Source organism: Podarcis vaucheri (assembly GCF_965113315.1).
Source record: "Podarcis vaucheri genome assembly, chromosome: 10".
Taxonomy (NCBI): domain Eukaryota; kingdom Metazoa; phylum Chordata; class Lepidosauria; order Squamata; family Lacertidae; genus Podarcis; species Podarcis vaucheri.
The window spans coordinates 62,296,661-62,315,241 of NC_138748.1; the positions used below are offsets into that span (position 1 = coordinate 62,296,661).

Sequence of the window (18,581 nt, forward strand, 5' to 3'; positions counted from 1 at the left end):
CGTGATTTTGTGCAAATATGACACCACTGGAGTGGTAGTGACAGATGAGACTCAACATGACATATCCATGGAAAAACTGGCACAAAAGGCTCCCTAAAGTATCTTTGAAGATTCTTCCCCTCCTCTTCATACCCCACGCTACTTACAAATATTTTACAGAATGGGGGGGGGGACACATGTCAAAAGTGGGATGGATGGATGGAGGAAAGTGCCGCCGTAAGCACATTATGCCGGATGTAGGAAAGCAGTGTGCAGAAATTATGTTCTTTTAAACGTTCTAGTAAACGTCACCTTTTATCCATTAATCATGTACCTGTGGCCAGTTTGTTTTCTTTTTACAGTTTAAATGGAATCCTATTTTGAAATAAAATTCAAAATGCAGACAGTGAAAAGGAGGAGCCAACAGAATGATGCAAAATGACAAATTCAGGGGAAACGAAGACTCACGAAGATTACAAATTACTAGAATATCAGGGGTACTTGGTTCACTCTAATATTGAGCAACAGTTAAGTAAAACAACCAAACAACTCCTAAATGAGTGAGAAGTTTCTGGCCTGTAAGTTATATAGCCAGATAATCAAATATTGGCTATAGAGCCAATTGCCAGCTATATTTGATTGAATTATGATAAGCAGCTTGGAGCTTCCACATAAGAGAAAAATGGAAACCACAGAGCCATGGCTTTTTTTAAAAAAAAAAGAAATTGCTTGTTCATTGTACTTAAGCTTGTGCATAATCACTCTCTCCCAATTTTTTATCAGTCCTCTCCTTGTCTTACAAATCCCACTGACTACTGTCAAACCGCATTTTGGATGACCAAAATGACAAAAGAAGTGGAACCACAACCGTATGAGAGAAGGTTGCAATGGTTGTGGTTTTTCATCTAGAATGAAAAGACAAGGAGGGTCGAGACAGAAGTGTATAATATTTTGCATGATGGGGAGATAGTGGAGAGAGATATGGATTTCTCCTTTTGTTATAATGCCAGAACCATGGGACATCCACTAATTTTGGTTTTACCCAGTATTAACTGTCATGGTTCCCTCTGTCAAAGAATCTTGAGAAAGTGTAGTTTAGTGAAGGTGGCATAACAAGCATGCCCGGACTTTGCTGAGCAGAAGAAATTACTATTAAACAAGCCTTCCATAATATGCAGGGTTAAAAGGTGGCAATCCTGAAATCACAAAGCTTTGAATAGCTGAAAGGTGAAAACCTAGGTTACTCCATCTGGCATAAAACTGCCCTTAAGTGGCACTGTATATCAAGCGTTGGAGAGTTTTATGGGTTCTCTCCCCCTCTCTCTCTGTCTCTCAAAAGACATCAGGCCCCCTTAGGACATTGCCAGTAAGACAATGACAATCTTAATGTTTGCATTGGGGTTATCATTAAAATAAAAGGCGATCATCAAAAAATAGCTGTCAGCTAGCTTCTGACACAATTCAGCCGTCTTGGAGTGGGTCATGGAGCCCTTTGGTCAAGCCAGGAGGAGGATTAAAGGTCTCTCCTCCTCGAGGTCTCTTGCATCTTCCTCCTGCTTTCCATATTTCGCTTCTTTAAAGTTTCTGGGAGGTGAATGTCTTCTGTCTTGAGTGATGGAAATGCATTTGGAAGTGTTCTTAAGTCAAGATTTTCTCGAGTCCTGAAAATCATAGATGAACCGTAGGCATATGTTGTTGTGGTTTTTATAGACGGTTGCTCTTTTGGGGGGGACTTTGTTTATAATTTTTAGACAAAGAAGCACTGTCTTATGTATTCTACAGTATCAAGAGAGGCATGTTATGCAAGTCTTTCCGGGATGCCCTACACAACGCAGCAGAGTACTGATGTGATGGTTGAAAAGCACTCAGACCATGTTGGTTGAGCTTCCTCTATGGCACTGGATGTGGAAATGTGGTCATTTGACCACTGTTGGTGCACACTGATTGGCTTTCAGAACAGGACCGCAACCAGATAGCATCAGGCACTTGCAGAGGCATGATAAGTACTCCATGTATGCTGACAACAGTGAGCTTGAAGTAGAGCATGGGTTGAATGCTGTCTGTTGGGTCTGAGCACCATGCACCTAGGCCCTCTGAAACACAGAAGAGTGATGTGATGACTCAATATGTCACTCCACTCCTTTTTAAACATGCTTTTCTTTCTTCTCAATGTCGCGAGTTCAAACATGCTCGTACTTGAAGAAAGGAATTGGGAAGCTCCTGAGAGAGAAGAAAGAGAAAGGGCTCTTGATTGCTGATATAAAATATGTATTTGGTGGTGCGATCTGCTCACTTGGCTGTTCTTTTCAGTGTTCAGAAATTCTCTGCTGCAGCTAGGGATGCTCAAGGATTTTGTTCATAGCAAACCAAACTTTCCACATCGCCTAAACTAAAGTACAAAATGCATTGCAGACAATCTGTCAGCTATCACACTTCTCTGAGTTTTGTGGCGCAGTTCTCACCTCAGGAAACGCAAACAGAAGTGTTTAAAATGCCCAAAATGTCCATGCTCCAAGAAAATACATCCACAAATATGTTTGAAAGGTCAAGAAATATGCAAAATACGGTCAAATTTAATGTTTAATAGCAATTTTCTTCATGCACTTCTCTGTCTATTAACAACAACAACACCCTGATGTGGAAATGAACCGGCATGAAACAATGAAAAACAGATGTGTAATTGAATGGAACTTGCCATTGCAATGTGGAGGTGAGGCATTCCCCAGTACCAAATGGTATATGGGACTTCATCTGTACATCAAAACTTTGGGTGGTACAGCCAAAATGGATTTTCAGTGTGAGCTCTTATAAGTTATTCTAGAAACCTAGAATAACAGATTCCTTATTCATTTGTTACAGGGGAAGTCTATGCAGTGCCCTCCAGATGTTGTAGACAACAACTCTCCTCATCCCTGACCATTGACCAAATTGGTTGGAGCGGATGGGAGCTGGAGTCCACAAGATCTAGAGTAGTGCTACATTGGCTAACACCGATTTACCAGGAACTGAGTTCTACAGAGAGACACTATGGGATCAGGGGGTTATGGGCAAAGGAATTCTTAATGCTTCCTCAAGTGTCCATGTTTCCACTTGTTAACAGTAAGGACTAGGTGGGTAAACATTTAACAGTGCTGAGAAAGAGGTGCTATCAAACCACGGAACTGATATGCGAGAGCAGGCAATCTCATTTAAGCTGAACAGAGTTGACAGCGACATTTTACCTAACATGAAATTGGAAGTAGATAATGAAACATCTGCAGAATTTTAAGGGTTCACTCCTGAGCCTTTTCTTCTGAAGATGTCCCACAAGGCAGCAGGTACAAATTCTTCCTCGGGGTTTACTCCCGACGCCTTTCTCTCACAAATAGCTGCAAGGCAGTGGAGGTTTTTCTTCTACTAGATGGGCTACCTCTCCAGGTTGAGGAGCCCCATCTGACCTTCTTGACCATTGGACCCACGATTGGTCTTGTCCACTCAACCCGCAGAAGCCTGCCTTTACTTGCAGGGAATGTCCCTGGCTCACTGAGGGTTTGAGACCCATCAGCTTATCCTCACCTGGCCAGTGAAAGCCATTTCCTGGGGTGTGGCACCTGTCACATGCTGATGGCTTCTAGGAGCCACAGGTGGGGTGCCCCCCTCACCAGAAGTACCACCCGTTCCCTAACACCCCACCGAGACCCACTGAACTCAGCAGGAGTTAACTTCTGAGCAAAGGAGCCTAGGATCAGGCTGACATAGTCGGCTTTAACTAGAGTGGGTGGGGAAGGAATAAAAAGCGGACTTGTTTCATCCAAGACCCACAAATGCCTTCAACTATGTATGTTCTGCAGGGCATATGTGCATTGGTACGTAAGTCTATGTAGGCATCAGAGAGACAGAGAGAGAGAGCGAATGTCAGAAGAAATCCAGGTGGGTTTTGAAGAGGTATCTCTTCTCTGTGGGGTGTCCAAGTTCTTTGATTTTTTTGTTTCTTTAAAGCTCCTTTGACTCAGTTGCAGGTTCACCCCCCTTTATTTATTTATTTTATTTTATTTCCTCTCTTTCATACGGCCACAGCAGGACAAGGGGTCTGTGCCTAATTTGTTTTCATATCAATGAGTTTTGATGGGATGCTTTCAGCGTAGGCGTCATCTGCAGCGGAGAAAGGTGGTAGACTTTGATCAGCATGGCTTCTGTTTCCTTGATTCTGTTTCATTTAATAGTGTGCCGTTGAGCGTCTTTTGGGGCCCTTGCTCGTTCCCCCACCCCTCCCGGGTTCTCATGCCTAGCATTGTGAAGGGCTCAGTGGCAAAGGAACTGCCCTGAATGCAGAAGGTCCAAAGTTAAACCCCTGGCATCTCCAGAGTAGGGCTGGGAAAGACTCCTTGTTGAAATCCAGAAGAGCCACTACTAATCAGTGTAGACACAGTATTGAGCCAGGTGGGCGAATGGGCTGAGTCAGCAGAAGGCTACTTCCTATTTTGAGGACCTTTGTTTCTTATTCTTTCTGCACTCTAGTCCTTTCCCAGCTCAGTACTAACAGGAAAATAAGCTATTATTTCCAGAAGTATCCCCGTATTACTGGTGCACTCTTTAAATACTGCATTTTTCCATGTATAAGATGCCCCCATATATAAGAAGCCCCCTGTTTTTTTGAACTCAAAATTAAGAAGCCAGTATTTTAAACATCAAACGTTGGGCAGAGGTCACCCAAAGTTAGGGTTGCCATATTTCAAGAGCCCAAACCCGAGCCCAGGCCGCCAGAGCCAGTGCCTAAACCCGTGTGCATTCACATCCATGTATAAGACGACCCCAATTTTTTTTAGCAAAAAACATTGTCTTATACATTGAAAAATACAGTATATAAAAAGAATCCTGCAGCCTTAGACCAATAGCCCACCATAGTTCAGCATCCTGTTCTCACAGTGGCCAACCAGATGTCTGTAGGAAGTATTTTGTCTGGATATGAATTCAGCATCACTCCTCCACATGGAGTAGTCATGAACCTGACTAAATCTCTTTTGAAGGCATCACTACATCTTCTGGGAGGAATGGTTTATTTGTTCCTTTTTATCTGGAAGTATTTATAAGCTGCTTAATATTTTACAAGTCTCTTAAGCGGTGTGCAACAGAAAAGCAAGACTGTTAAAAAAAAATACATCATAAAAACAATGAAACCGTTGTGTAAAAGCATATAGAAACAGAAATTCTTGGAATTCAAATGCATAAAACAAGGTTCTGATTTTCTGGATCAGGGAAAGTCTAGGCAAAAAGATAAGTCTTTACAAGATGCCTGAAGCAGCTGGTGGTTCACGTATTTGTTTAACAAAAATTATATGCTGCCTAAGAAGACTTCTACGAAGTTTACGAAGATATAAAACAAAACTGTGAAATCACTGATTTTTTTAAAAAGGCAGGTATCTAAAATATTCAGAAGATATTAGAATCAACAGTAGCTCAAAAGAAAGCCATGTAACTTCTACATGCCTGGATGAGTTTGCCTAAACAAAAATGTTTTAAACAGGCAACAAAGAGAGTATATCATGAAAGTTTCTCCTTGATATCAGTAAGGCAGGAGAAATATTAGGTGACATCTGCCACAGTGTCAGTTCCACAGGTTGAAGGTGTTGAGTGGGCGTATATTGTGTGAAGCGATCCCGCAGACAAGTTGGTCCCAAGCTGTTATGGGCTTTATGTACTAATAGCAGCACCTAGAACTTGGCCTGGTATGTTAGAGGTTGAGGCATCAGGGGCTATAACAGAGAATGCCCTGTTTGGGGGCCACCACTGTGTAGGGTGCGGTACCATAAGTCAAGTTATCTCAGATGAAATAATAAAGTAATGCCTATCGGAATACCCTAAAAAGGCAGTTGAAAATAAACCACCATGGAAATTAGCTTCAGTGCTCTGCTGTATATTACAGGTGTGGTCCTGGTCAGGGTTAAAGGTAAAGGTACCCCTGACTATTAGGTCCAGTCATGGCCAACTCTGGTGTTGCGGCACTCATCTCGCTTTATTGGCCGAGGGAGCCGGCGTACAGCTTCCGGGTCATGTGGCCAGCATGACTAAGCCGCTTCTGGCGAACCAGAGCAGCGCACGAAAACACCGTTTACCTTCCTGCCGGAGTGGTACCTATTTATCTACTTGCACTTTGACGTGCTTTCGAACTGCTAGGTTGGCAGGAGCAGGGACCGAGCAACGGGAGCTCACCCCGTCGCGGGGATTTGAACTGCCGACCTTCTGATCGGCAAGTCCTAGGTTCTGTGATTTAACCCACAGCACCACCCGCATCCTGGTCAGGGTTAGATTAACTCTAAAACCCAGTAACAAAGCCTTTATTTGTTATATTCATATGATCTCTGCCTTTGGCCACTGCCTCCTAAAGACACGTATTGAGGAGAAAACCTCCAGAGGCCAACTTATCCAGCCCTTTGCTGAAACACCCATGAGAAAATCTTCCCAGCGTTCATTGCATTCTGTATATTCTTTAGCTGCACCTGTCTTGTTCCATCTGACCCTCCCGATAGTATCTCATGTTCTCTGACGTTGCAATTTATTTCCATTGTGGCAAGGGAGAAAGTCACTCAGTGAGCCAGACACCTGGGGTCGCCTTTATTTGCAATGTAGGGATAAGGATGTTTCACTGAGAGTTAATTTAATGAGTGTTGATAAAGAGCTTTGTCAATTACTGTTATTCATCCCAAATGCTGCCTATTCAACGGGGAGGGATATTGAGAAGAAGTGCTGCTTTTGATGAAGGGGGAATCTCCCTCTAGTTCCAACACGATTTCTCAGCCTTTCTCTTGCCTCTCATGAAACACTGTGTATTGTTCGAGGCAAAGTAAGAAATTGGCTCCTGGCCTCCCTGAGGGATTTGCAGATGCTGTGTTGATCCCTGCTGATCTGTAGCTAAGACACTCATTTCCTGTTTAGCAGCTAGCCTGAACCTATTTATGGAGAACTGGGAGTGGGGGCTAGGATTGAAACCAAACAACCGTGGTGTGGGAAATCTAGCTGAACAATGCTCTAGTTATTAGGGGTTGCCAGTTATCTGGCGGAGCCATATAATAAACCACAAAAGCAGTGGTGGCCAGTTTGCAAAAGGAGAGGAGTTGATGGTCTCTTTGGCCGACTATAGAGCCAAAGCTTCATACATGTTTTAAATTTTTCCACTGAGGTTGAAAAGAACTTCCCATTGGGGGGTATTTTTGGTACTTCGGAACACTTGCCAAATGCATGAGCCCCCATGCTTACTAGCCCTCCGTCGTGCGCGATGCGGGGGGTGGGGTGGCATTTACCTGGCCTGACAGGTGAGTCACTGCTGCTTATTGGAGAGAGAGGGGTGAAGAGGAGAGGAGAGGCAGCAGCGAGGTCAGCCTGGTGCGTATGCCGGGACTAGAACACCAAATTGGCTCTGCCAGTGCATTTGCGCTGCACTGACTCTGGCACTGCCCCATCACGCCGGCCACTGTTCCTATGTACTATATCCTGCCAGGGATTTATTCCTCAATGGATACCAAAAACAGGAAGCTTACCTAGTCCCTGGTAGACTGTGTTTAGCTTAGTGGGAATGTTTTTGAAAGGTCCTCTGAGCGGTACAGCAATAAAACTGCTAGCACATTTGCAAAGCTAAGCAGGATCTGGTATGGTTTAAAATTGTATGAGCGACCGCATGTTGACATTCCTGCACTGGAGGGGGTTGGACTAGATGACCCTCAGGGTCCCTTCCAACTCTACAAGTCTATAAGTACAGTGGTACCTCAGGTTAAGTACTTAATTCGTTCCGGAGGTCCGTTCTTAACCTGAAACTGTTCTTAACCTGAAGACCACTTTAGCTAATGGGGCCTCCTGCTGCTGTCGCTGCGCGGCCGGGGCACGATTTCTCTTCTCATCCTGAAGCAAAGTTCTTAACCCAAGGAAATATTTCTGGGTTAGCGGAGTCTGTAACCTGAAGCGTATGTAACCCGAGATACCACTGTATTTTGTTTAGGCAAGCCTACACAGATATTTAATTTTATTATATTCATCTTGTGTTTTTTTAACATGTGTTGGTTTTATTTCTACTGTATTCTCACGGTTTGTTTTTATTGCTGTTTTAAATGAATATTCTACACCCATATATTTGCTCAATTAAGGAGTATATAAATCTTGCTAAGCAAAAAAATGCTAAATGCTAATACAGAACAGTGGAACAGGTGGCATGCCTCAGGGTCATGGTGGGTCACTGTTACCCCTGTGTGCGTAAGTGCAGGGAGGTCTCCGCAGCTCCAGGTCTCAAGATTGCTCGGCTGCCGTGCTGAGGAAATGCGCTGGAAGATTTTGTTCTGCCATCCCTCTTCCCTCTTCCCCTCCTCTTGATGAATTGTGTGTAAAACACAGACAAACCACGGTGCCAGATGCATTGGGGAAACAGCACACCGGCTCGCTATCTCAGCAAAACAGCATATGGAATAGACAGGCATAAAAGCCGAGGGTTTCTGGGCAGGCAAGCAGGTCATTGTAACCGGATGCCATATTTTCATTGAAGCAGCAAGGCATCATGGTAAAGAAGACAAAAGAGGATGAGGAAGGAGGGGAGCAGGGAAGCGGGAGGTGACCTGAAACAGAGAAATAAAAGTAGCATTTGTTGTTTGTCCGACAGCCAGCTGCAGACAGGGGAGGGGGGGCGAATTCTGTGCAAAAAGCAGGATGATTAAGTCATATCTCCAGAGCTGGCATAATGGCAAACAGCTCAATACGCCCAGGAACTCCCATCTTCCAGTGTTGTGCGAAGTAAAGTTGTGGAAATTGCGGAATGGAAAGGCGAGGACGCTAAATAAGTGAAAAGCAAAAGCGCAGAGAAATGCAGTCAGGGTGGCTTGGGGGGATATTTAAAGAGTAAAGATGGGCATGCCGGTAAAAAATAATGAAAATCAGTACCTTTATTAAGGCCAACCAGGCTGTTATGAAATGGTGTGCAAGCTTTGGTGTTCCTCAGGACTGAAAGAAACTTTGCCAGGTAGTAGATCGGTTTGGGAAGTTTACCAAACAATATGGTAAACTTCATTTTATTTTTTTACATTTATAAGATGCTTTTCATCTAAGGGGCTCAGGACTGGGAGGAAATTCCCTCCTCCCAGTTTTGTCCTCACAGCAGTCTGGTGAAGCAGGTTCATAGAGTCGTAGACCTGGGGGTCATCTACTCCAGTGTCTTGCAATGCAGGAATGAGCAGTTGTGACTAGTCCAAGGTCACCCAGTAAGTTTCATGGTCACCCCAGTCCTAGTCTGGCACGCTTAACCAGTACACATCCACTCAGCATAAACAGTGGGGAAGAGTCCTCTCTGCCACGATTGTACGCTGATTGTCACTGGCTTAGGTTGCTTTTCAAAAGGAGTGGACAAACACACAGAGGGTCACTGGCTATTTTAGCCATGACAGTGGGATGCAGCTTCTGTGTCCACGTGCAGAATACCTCTGGTTGCTGTATACGAGTGCCGTTCTACTTCGCTTGCAAACCTTTCCAGAAGCATCCAGTTGGCCCGATCCAACAAGTCATCTTTTATGTTTTAATTCTCAGCTGCCATCTATTCCTCCACGTGGGAGCTGGAAAACGTATTCTTCACTGAGTGGCTTGGTGGAGTACCAGCATCAGAAAAGTGTTTTGCCCAGCAACAAGTTGCAGAAACAATTATAATTTCAGGATGATTCTGTTCCCGGGTTTTAGAAGGGATGGGAGGAAGCAGGGGGGAGATCACTCACATTTTTCACTGTCTTAGCTAAAATTTACGACTTTGGTGTCTGTCCATCCCCTGTGTGTCTCTCTCCCCCTCCCCCCACTTTCTTTCATTTCTATGTGTCTCTGCAGATGCATAAATTCCCTTCTTGAGAGAAAGAGAAGCATTATTCTTAATCAGAATTTGAGACAGGCAGGCTGGGATGGGGGGAGCAGGGAGGAAGTATCAGTGTGTGTGTCTGTGCACACGTGTGTGTGTGTGTGTGTGTGTGTGTGTGTGTGCTGGTGTTGCGGAGGAGAATTATCTAATTCCGCCATCCTGTCATGTGAGCATCCCTGCTTAATTTAATACAATTATTTCATCAGGGAGGATAATATCAGCAGCATAATTCATTTACACAATGTATTTCACAACTGCCTTTACCTCTCCACTTCTATAACCGCAGCTGGTAGTTTCAGAACTGCTTATGGGATAAGAGGAAGGGAGCAGGAGGAAGAGAACTGCCAATCTCTGTTTGTCTGTCTCTCTCTTTCTCTCTCTCTCTCTCTGTCTGTACAACTGCCGTCTCTGGAGGCAGTGATGGGGAAGGTCTGACTTTTGTGTGTGCCAGTTGCCGCTGGACGTCCATTATGGATATATTTACTGGTCAGACGTTTTTGGGATAAGCTAGCGACTCAGTAGATAAGCCAGTGACTGGCGGTATTGTTCAGTAAACGACAATGGCACGATTGTCTATGGGCCCAGATGTGCCAGGAAATTCACCGTATTGTGCATTTATGATGAAATGAAGATCTCTATGAAAGGGGAAAGAAAATAAAGGGAGGGGGTAAACTGGCTGGGGATGGGGAGGGAGTAGGTCTGGGGCTTTGTTTCTAAAGCAGTAAGGGTGCATTATTATTATTATTATTATTTCTTCTTCTTTTGTTGTTGTTGTTGTTGTTGTTTTAAAAAACCTCCCTCTGTGGCTCCTTGCATCTCTCACGCTTTGGCTGTGATTTCTTGCCATCAAGGTCATTTAAATAGGCTGCAGTACGCAAAGGATGTGTTCCCAGAGGTCAGGAAAAGCCTCTTTGGCAGAGCAGCCTCTCCTCTGCTTCTGCCAGGTCATTCCAGCTTTGCTGCCCCCAGCCCCCACCCCCACCCAGTCAGATGGTGCACAATGCAAAGTCCTCTTAAGTTGCACTTTCCACTTGCAGCAATGTAGTCTGTAGCCCCACCACCACCACCGCTTTGCAAGCTCTTTTTAGCCATGTTGGCAGTGGAGATAGACAGAATGCCTTGCTTCGAAACCCTCAAATTCCAATGAGATCTGGGTTCGTTGCTCTGGTTTTCATTCCTCACAGTGGTGTTTCAGACCCCATCACGAGGTGGCAGAACCCTTAGGTGGCCAAGTAGACAGTGACCCTTAAATTGAGGACAAGGGGTGCTCATTTTTATTGCTCCACCCAGCTGCCCACCCACCTCAAAATCCTAAAGCTAATATACAGTGGTACCTCGGCTTACAAACACCTCAGGTTACAAACACTTTGAGTTACAGACTCCGCTAACCTGGAAGTAGTACCTCGGGTTAAGAATGGTTTCAGGTTAAGAACGGACCTCCTGAATGAATTAAGTTTGTAACCAGAGGTACCACTGTATTGCGCATTAGTCACAAAGGCTGTAGCCCCAAGCATTCCCTTTGGAGCTATTTTTCTATTTGCGGGGGGAGGGGGTTTGTTTCTTCAAAGTTGTGGCTTTTCCTATCTGTCATCTGAAATGGCACAGTCTAGGCTGCATCCTTAGAACTTTGCCACGTCATTCTGCCGGATGTGCCGGCCAGATCCCTGACTCAAGTTTCCAGTGTGGCTTGAGCCTCACTGACTTCACGAAAGTGACAGAGTGTGCAGTAAGATGGTAACAGTGGCCAAGGCCGAAATCTCAATTACATTTCTAAGCTCGGCCAAATCTACTCTAGCAGCAAGGAAATGTTTGCTTAAGAGGCCTTGCTGGCAATCTTTCTGCTTAATGTACAAATTATTATAATTTGTGTGTTCAGGGGGTGTTCTTTGCTTTCTGCAAAGAAAGGCATGTTTGGTTAGCAATCTGGAACCATCGTCATTCATGATCACATTTTGTTTTTCATCACGGCAATGTTTGTATTATTTATTTTTAAAGGGGGGGGTATAAATAACATCGTCTGCTCTAAGAGATTGGAGAACTGGTCCCCTGCTAATAAAATGAAGTTCAATAGGGACAAATGTAAGGTTCTGCACTTAGGCAGGAAGAACCAGATGCAAAAATATAAGGCGGGGGACTAAGAGTCTTAGTGGACTACAAGCTTAACATGAGTTAACAGTGTGATGCAGCAGCAAAAAAGGGGAATGGTATTCTAGGCTGCATCAACAGAAGCGTGGTGCCCATATCAAGGGAAGTAAAATACAGTGGTGCCTCGCAAGACGAAATTAATCCGTTCCGCGAGTCTCTTCGTCTAGCGGTTTTTTCGTCTTGCGAAGCAACCCTATTAGCGGCTTAGCGGATTAGCGCTATTAGCGGTTTAGTGGCTATTAAAGGCTTAGCGGATTAGCGGCTTAGAAAAAGGGGGGTAAAGCAAAAAAAAAATCGGAACACTCGCAAGACGTTTTCGTCTTGCAAAGCAAGCCCATAGGGAAAATCGTCTTGCAAAGCAGCTCAAAAATGGAAAACCCTTTCGTCTAGCGGGTTTTCCGTCTTGCGAGGCATTCATCTTGCGGGGCACCACTGTAGTCCCACTCTATTCTGCCTTGGTCAGACCACACTTGGAATACTATGTCCAATTCTGGGCACCACAATTTAAGAAGGATGTTGACAAGTGGAACATGTGCAAAGGGGGACCACCAAGATGACCCAGGGTCTGGAAACCAAGCCTTATGAGGAGCACTTGAAGGAGCTTGGCATGCAGTGCAGGACTCTCAGCTAAAGCATCAATGACAGATAACCATCCAACCTCGGCTTAAAAGCCTCTAAGGAAGGGAGTCTGTTCCACTGTCGAACAGCTTTCTGACTGTTTTTGCTATCAGAAAGTCCTTTGTGATGTTTAGTTGGAATCTCCTTTGGTTTGAGTCCTACCCTCCAGAGCAGGAGAAAACAAGCTTGCTCCAGCTTCTATGTGACAACCCTTGAGATATTTGAAGATGTCTATAATATGGACGTCTCCTCTTTTCCAGGCCAAACACAGCCAGCTCCTTCAACTGTTCCACATAAGGAACCGACCGCAACCCTGTGAACATCATCTGATGTTCCCTTCTTCATGTGCCTCCCCTACAAGAGGTCCGGAGGGCGGCAACATGAGAACGGGCCTTTTCTGCTGTGGCTCCCCATTTGTGTAATTCTCTCCCCAGGGAGGTTTGCCTGGCGCCTTCATTATATATGCCTGAAGTCGCACCAGTATGGCCTGTCTCACCTGCTCGGTCTTCTTATGCCCATTTTAGGACGACGTGGCCCAGCCATTGAACCTCTCGGCAAAACCCAAGACAGCAGACAGCAAGTCTCCCACATCACCCACCTCTCCTCACATGCCGCCCTTGAGAATAAACAGCGGGAGCAGCTCACTCAAATCTATACCAGCAACATTAGCCAGTCCTTCGGCCAGAGTCAACACAATAGGTAAGTTCTCTTCCTTTTACTTTTCAGAGAGGAGCACAGGTGGTGATTATGATTATCAAGACTTTTTCCCCCCACTAGAACTTAGTTCTGGCACCTCTCAGGTGGGCACTATTGCCATTATAAGAGAAGGGAAGTTTTTTTTAATGTTTGAAGTTTTATTCTGTTTTTAGTCCTCTGTTGGGAGCCGCCCAGAGTGGCTGGGGAAACCCAGCCAGATGGGCGGGGTATGAATAATAAAATTATTATTATTATTATTATTATTATTATTATTATTATTATTATTAATAGAGGTGTTCATGGTGAGTTCCGGCACCTCTTCTTCTGGAAAAATAGATCTGATGGTGGTGATGATGAAGATCTCATCCTTCACCCTAATGTCCCAGGGTGGGTTACAACCATTAAAGCACCACTCTGAAAACATTTCAAAACAATTTACAGTCACAGATATGGAGGGAGAGGGGATCCTAAAAAATAAATACATTTCAAGTATCAAAAGCCAGGGTAAAGAGGTACATCTTCAGCATTTGTTGAAAGGTGTATAAGGAAGATGTCATTTGTTTGTTTATTATTAAGTGGGGGAAGTTCCACAACTTAGGGGCTGCCGAATAGAATGCCCTCTTCCAGGCTGCTGCCACCCAGAGTTTATGAGTGCAGTGCAGCAACAAAGAGGGCCAGTGCTGATCTTAACACCCTAGAGGGTCATAGACTCATAGAGTTGTAGAATTGGAAGGGGTCCTGTGGGTCATCTAGTCTAATCTCCAGGGAAAGCTTTGGGGGGGCTGAGTCATTTAGGGCTTTAAACACTAACCAAGAGCACCTTGAATTCAGTGTGGGAAAGAATTGGCAACCAGTGCAGCTATTTTAATGCAGGACTCTTGTGAGATCAGAGGAATAACCTCTGCCAAAGAAACCTCGGAGAACCTAACCTCCTCAAGGATTAATGTGGGTCCTTAATTTTAAGCTCTCATTTAGAAAAAGGAAGCGAGTTTCTATGACTGGGCTGAAAGTTCTCCTTTGAAAAATTTTGGCTTCAAAATTTGCAGGGGAAGGGGGCCAAGGGGAAAAAAGGATGGTGCCCAACTGAGTGTTTGTGGGGGACAGTGACATTCGGCAATGTTTTCAGCCCCTCCGTTATCTATTCTCTTTATTATTGTTGTTTTTAAAATTTCACACCAATTCTGGCAGTAGGAGCTTCCCTAACGTATACTATTTCCAGACTCTGCAGGGTGGTAAAGGCCGGGCATTGAAATAGCAACAGATCTAGCTAGGTAGGAGAGTAATAGAACACCTCTCACAGGACAAAAGTCTGGCTGCTACATTTTGAACCAGTTGAAGCTTCTGAGCGTCTTCAAAGGCAGTCCCACCATAGTCCGCAGCACATTTCCTCTAATAATAAAAAAGCGTTCCTGGTTTTGATATATCCCTCCTCGTGTGCATCAAGGGAAATGTTTACTCTGGTGCATACGATGTTAGAAACTGGGATATGAAAGCTAGGAGCTGGCACCTTAAACCTAGGATATGGGTGCAACAATTGAATATCTGTTGTTGTTGTTGTTTAGTTGTTTAGTCATGTCCGACTCTTCATGACCCCATGGACCAGAGCACGCCAGGCACTCCTGTCTTCCCCTGCCTCCCGCAATTTGGTCAAACTCATGCTGGTAGCTTCAAGAACACTGTCCAACCATCTCGTCCTCTGTCATCCCCTTCTCCTTGTGCCCTCCATCTTTCCCAACATCAGGGTCTTTTCCAGGGAGTCTTCTCTTCTCATGAGGTGGCCAAAGTATTGGAGCCTCAGCTTCACAATCTGTCCTTCCAGTAAGCACTCAGGGCTGATTTCCTTCAGAATGGAGAGGTTTGATCTTCTTGCAGTCCATGGGACTCTCAAGAGTCTCCTCCAGCACCATAATTCAAAAGCATCAATTCTTCAGCCATCAGCCTTCTTTATGGTCCAGCTCTCACTTCCATACATCACTACTGGGAAAACCATAGCTTTAATTTTACGGACCTTTGTTGACAAGGTGATGTCTCTGCTTTTTAAGATGCCCTTCATGGATCACTGCCTTGCCGTGGCAAAGGGGCTTATATAACTCAGAGAAGCTATGAGCTATGCCGTGCAGGGCCACCCATGATGGACTGGTCACAGTGGAGAGTTTTGACCAAACGTGATCCACCTGGAGCAGGAACCGGCAAGCCACTCCAGTATCCCTGCCAAGAAAACTCCATGGACAAAGACAAGCATGGAATGTAAAGGCACACTTTTTTAATATAACAAGAATACAAAGCTGAAAATGAATGGACTGCAGCTAAAATATTATGTTCATTTTTCACATGGTCTAGTAGTCCTTCCCCTGCCCAGCCCCCTAATATTCTTAAGAGGGAATCTTCTCCACTCTTTACAGAGTAGCTGGAAGTGGGGAGGCAGAGAAAAAGGTCCTCCTTTCCTTCTAGTCTGCAGTTTTAATCTGAAATCTTAGGCACAGTACTGCGCCCAGAGCTCAGAAACTGCTTGCGCTAATGAAATTCCCTGTGGCAGAATGCCACATTTGATGGGGCACTGGGTGCACACTGGTGCCATTGGGTGAGGGTACCAGGAGAGCTGTTGGGATGCCACACACAACTGCAGTCCAGACATACTCCCCCCCCCATCCAACGTTCAAAGGCACTTTTAAGCTTGTTCAACGAGCCTCGGAGTAGCTGCACGCACTTCTTAATTTTCCAGATAAAATCTTTTCCTTCCCACTTTCTGGTCTCCTCCCTGCATTTGGAATCCTTGCCATTTCCCTCCCTCCCTTTCAGTGAAATGTAGATTTTGAAAGGCTGTACCTGTAATGAGTGATAATGTAATTGGATAAAAGCTGTGAGGATGACTGGAGTTGTAAAGGTCACTCTTGTAAGGAGAATTAATGTGTTATACCATTAATAAACCATGGGAAACTGTGGACCAAAAGATAACATATTTAAGTTATTGTTAATGACATGGGCTTCGCCACCGTATATCTTTGTGAGACAGATATAGAAAGGGACTTTTTGAGGTTACTGAAGGGGATCGTGGTGCGTGCCGGCTAGGATAATGGAGCCTGGTCATCTTCTTCTTCTTCTTCTTCTTCTTCTTCTTCTTCTTCTTCTTCTTCTTCTTCTTCTTTCCTTTAAGTTTGGGAAATCTCTGGCTGCTGCCAGGTTGCTGTTTGAGTTACAATCAGGAAGAGATGGTTAGAAGCAGAATGAGGCAGAAACTTGATTCAGTTCTCCTTTAAAGTCAAATCTGTCAAAGCTCAGAAACAAAAATGCCCGGGCAAAAAGAAATATCTTATCACCTGGTGCCAAAAATAATCAGACTTGAGCCTCTCTAGGTACAGCATTTGAGAGTCGGCACATTCCTGCCACTGATCATCACTGGCTTCACTTCCAAACACAGAATCTGGAAAAGAGTCTTTGAGGAACATCTTAGTAGCATTTTTAAGATTGCCATGTTTCCCTGCATGTTCCTAAGCTCAGTTTGTGACTTAGCTGCCATATTTTGTTTTACCTGAAGTTTCTGAACCATCTTCAATGGCACCCTCGCATACAATTCATCATAGTGATCCAAAGAGCCAAAATAGTGATCCATAAACTGACCAGGCTGGCTGAGGCCATATCTATCACACCAGCCTTAGGTGATGTTTTGGTAGCCTGCTTGGGCTTCCTACACATGCACCCTAAAGCGAAGTTTCAGAAGTGAAACCCCATCAGAAACAAATGCAGCACTGTCTCCAAAAATTGGCAAACCACCTGCCAACAGCAGCTCCACCTTGGTGGAATTTAAAGCATCCCTATCAAGACTTTGCCTTTGGTACAACTAATAGCTCTAAATGGCTACTCCTACTCCTCCTGAAATGTCCTATGATGGTCTCAAAGATCAATTTGTGATTGTTCTGCAAAGCAGGACTCCCTTCTCTGCACATCCTGAGGGGATTTTGAGGTGTTGCGTGTTCAGATCCCAAGACCTCCCCCAATAAATCAAGACACAATTGACAGGGAATTTAGTTTAAGGTTATGGGCATAATTTTGGCCAAACTTTATTGATTACAGATCATGAGTGGTTTGCTTAGGCATTGGTTCCTGACTAGCTGCACCTGACCTCAGCAGGGCAGCACTGATGCCTGGACTCTGCCAGATGTCAGTAAGGGAAAACATCCTGGGGGAGCAGTGGACCGGGGTCAGACTCAAGCTCACCCCACATGCTCCTGGGGCTCTGGCATGGCCCTATACCCTGAAAGGGGATGGGACACAAGCAAGGCAAGCCCCTGGATGCCTTTGCGCATGGGAGGGTGCTCCAAACTCCTTTCAACCACACTTTGAACCAATGCCCAACCGCCAAGACTATGTTGTGACTATTTGCTATGCGGCAGGCGAAACCCAAGTGGCACCAGCCAATCAGCCAAATGTGAAAATTCCTACCAGGCCCCTGTCCCAAAAGCAGATGACCCACGACGGCATAGCAAGGTCATAAAGGTAGAGATATAGGGACCCCCTGACCATTAGGTCCAGTCGTGGATGACTCTGGGGTTGCGGCGCTCATCTCGCTTTATCGGCCGAGGGAGCCGGCATACAGCTTCCGTGTCATGTGGCCAGCATGACTAAGCCGCTTCTGGCAAACCAGAGCAGCGCATGGAAATGCCATTTACCTTCCCGCCGGAGCGGTCCCTATTCATCTACTTGCACTTTGACGTGCTTTCGAACTGCTAGGTTGGCAGGAGCTGGGACTGAGCAATGGGAGCTCACCCCGTCGCGGGGATTCGAACCACCGACCTTCTGATCAGCAAGCCCTAGGCTCTGTGGTTTAACCCAAAGTGCCACCCACATAATGAACCCTAAATATAGGGAGGGTGGGTGGGTGATCTGGTGCATGAGGCGATAAAGAGGAAGCTCAACACAACATGCAGCTGTATATATGGGTCCCTCGGTTAATGCATGAAACGATCCCATTGGCCAGATTTACCCTAGCAACCGAGGGACTACCAATCGGGTTGTTGTGGCTATCCAATCGCTCCCACCCACAACAGCAGTAAAAGTTTAATCTTGATGATCTCACTGCAATGTGTGCTCTCTGCGGGGAAGGACACGATTTCTGAAATGTCGACTAGAGCTGCAGCCTTCCTGAAATACGAGTTCCACGATCCCGTTAATTCTCTGCAACCTGTCTCTTCCGTTGACAGCTTTTAAGAGTTGTTCTGTGCATTATGCAGATTGTGATGGTGGATTGAGGCCCCCCTTGGGTAGGCTACCTTTCCCTCAGCCCTGCTCAGAA

General features: G+C 45.1%; 1 protein-coding gene across 10 annotated transcripts in view; it reads left to right on the forward strand.

The window, feature by feature from the left end:
- SOX5 (SRY-box transcription factor 5) overlaps positions 1-18,581 on the forward strand; it is a 783,822-nt gene that overhangs the window by 713,258 nt on the left and 51,983 nt on the right. For all 10 annotated transcript variants that reach the window (XM_082238845.1, XM_082238846.1, XM_082238847.1 and 7 more), the window contains one exon: positions 13,120-13,294. In XM_082238845.1, coding sequence (XP_082094971.1) covers positions 13,120-13,294 — 175 coding nt within the window. The remainder of the gene's footprint in view (positions 1-13,119; positions 13,295-18,581) is intronic.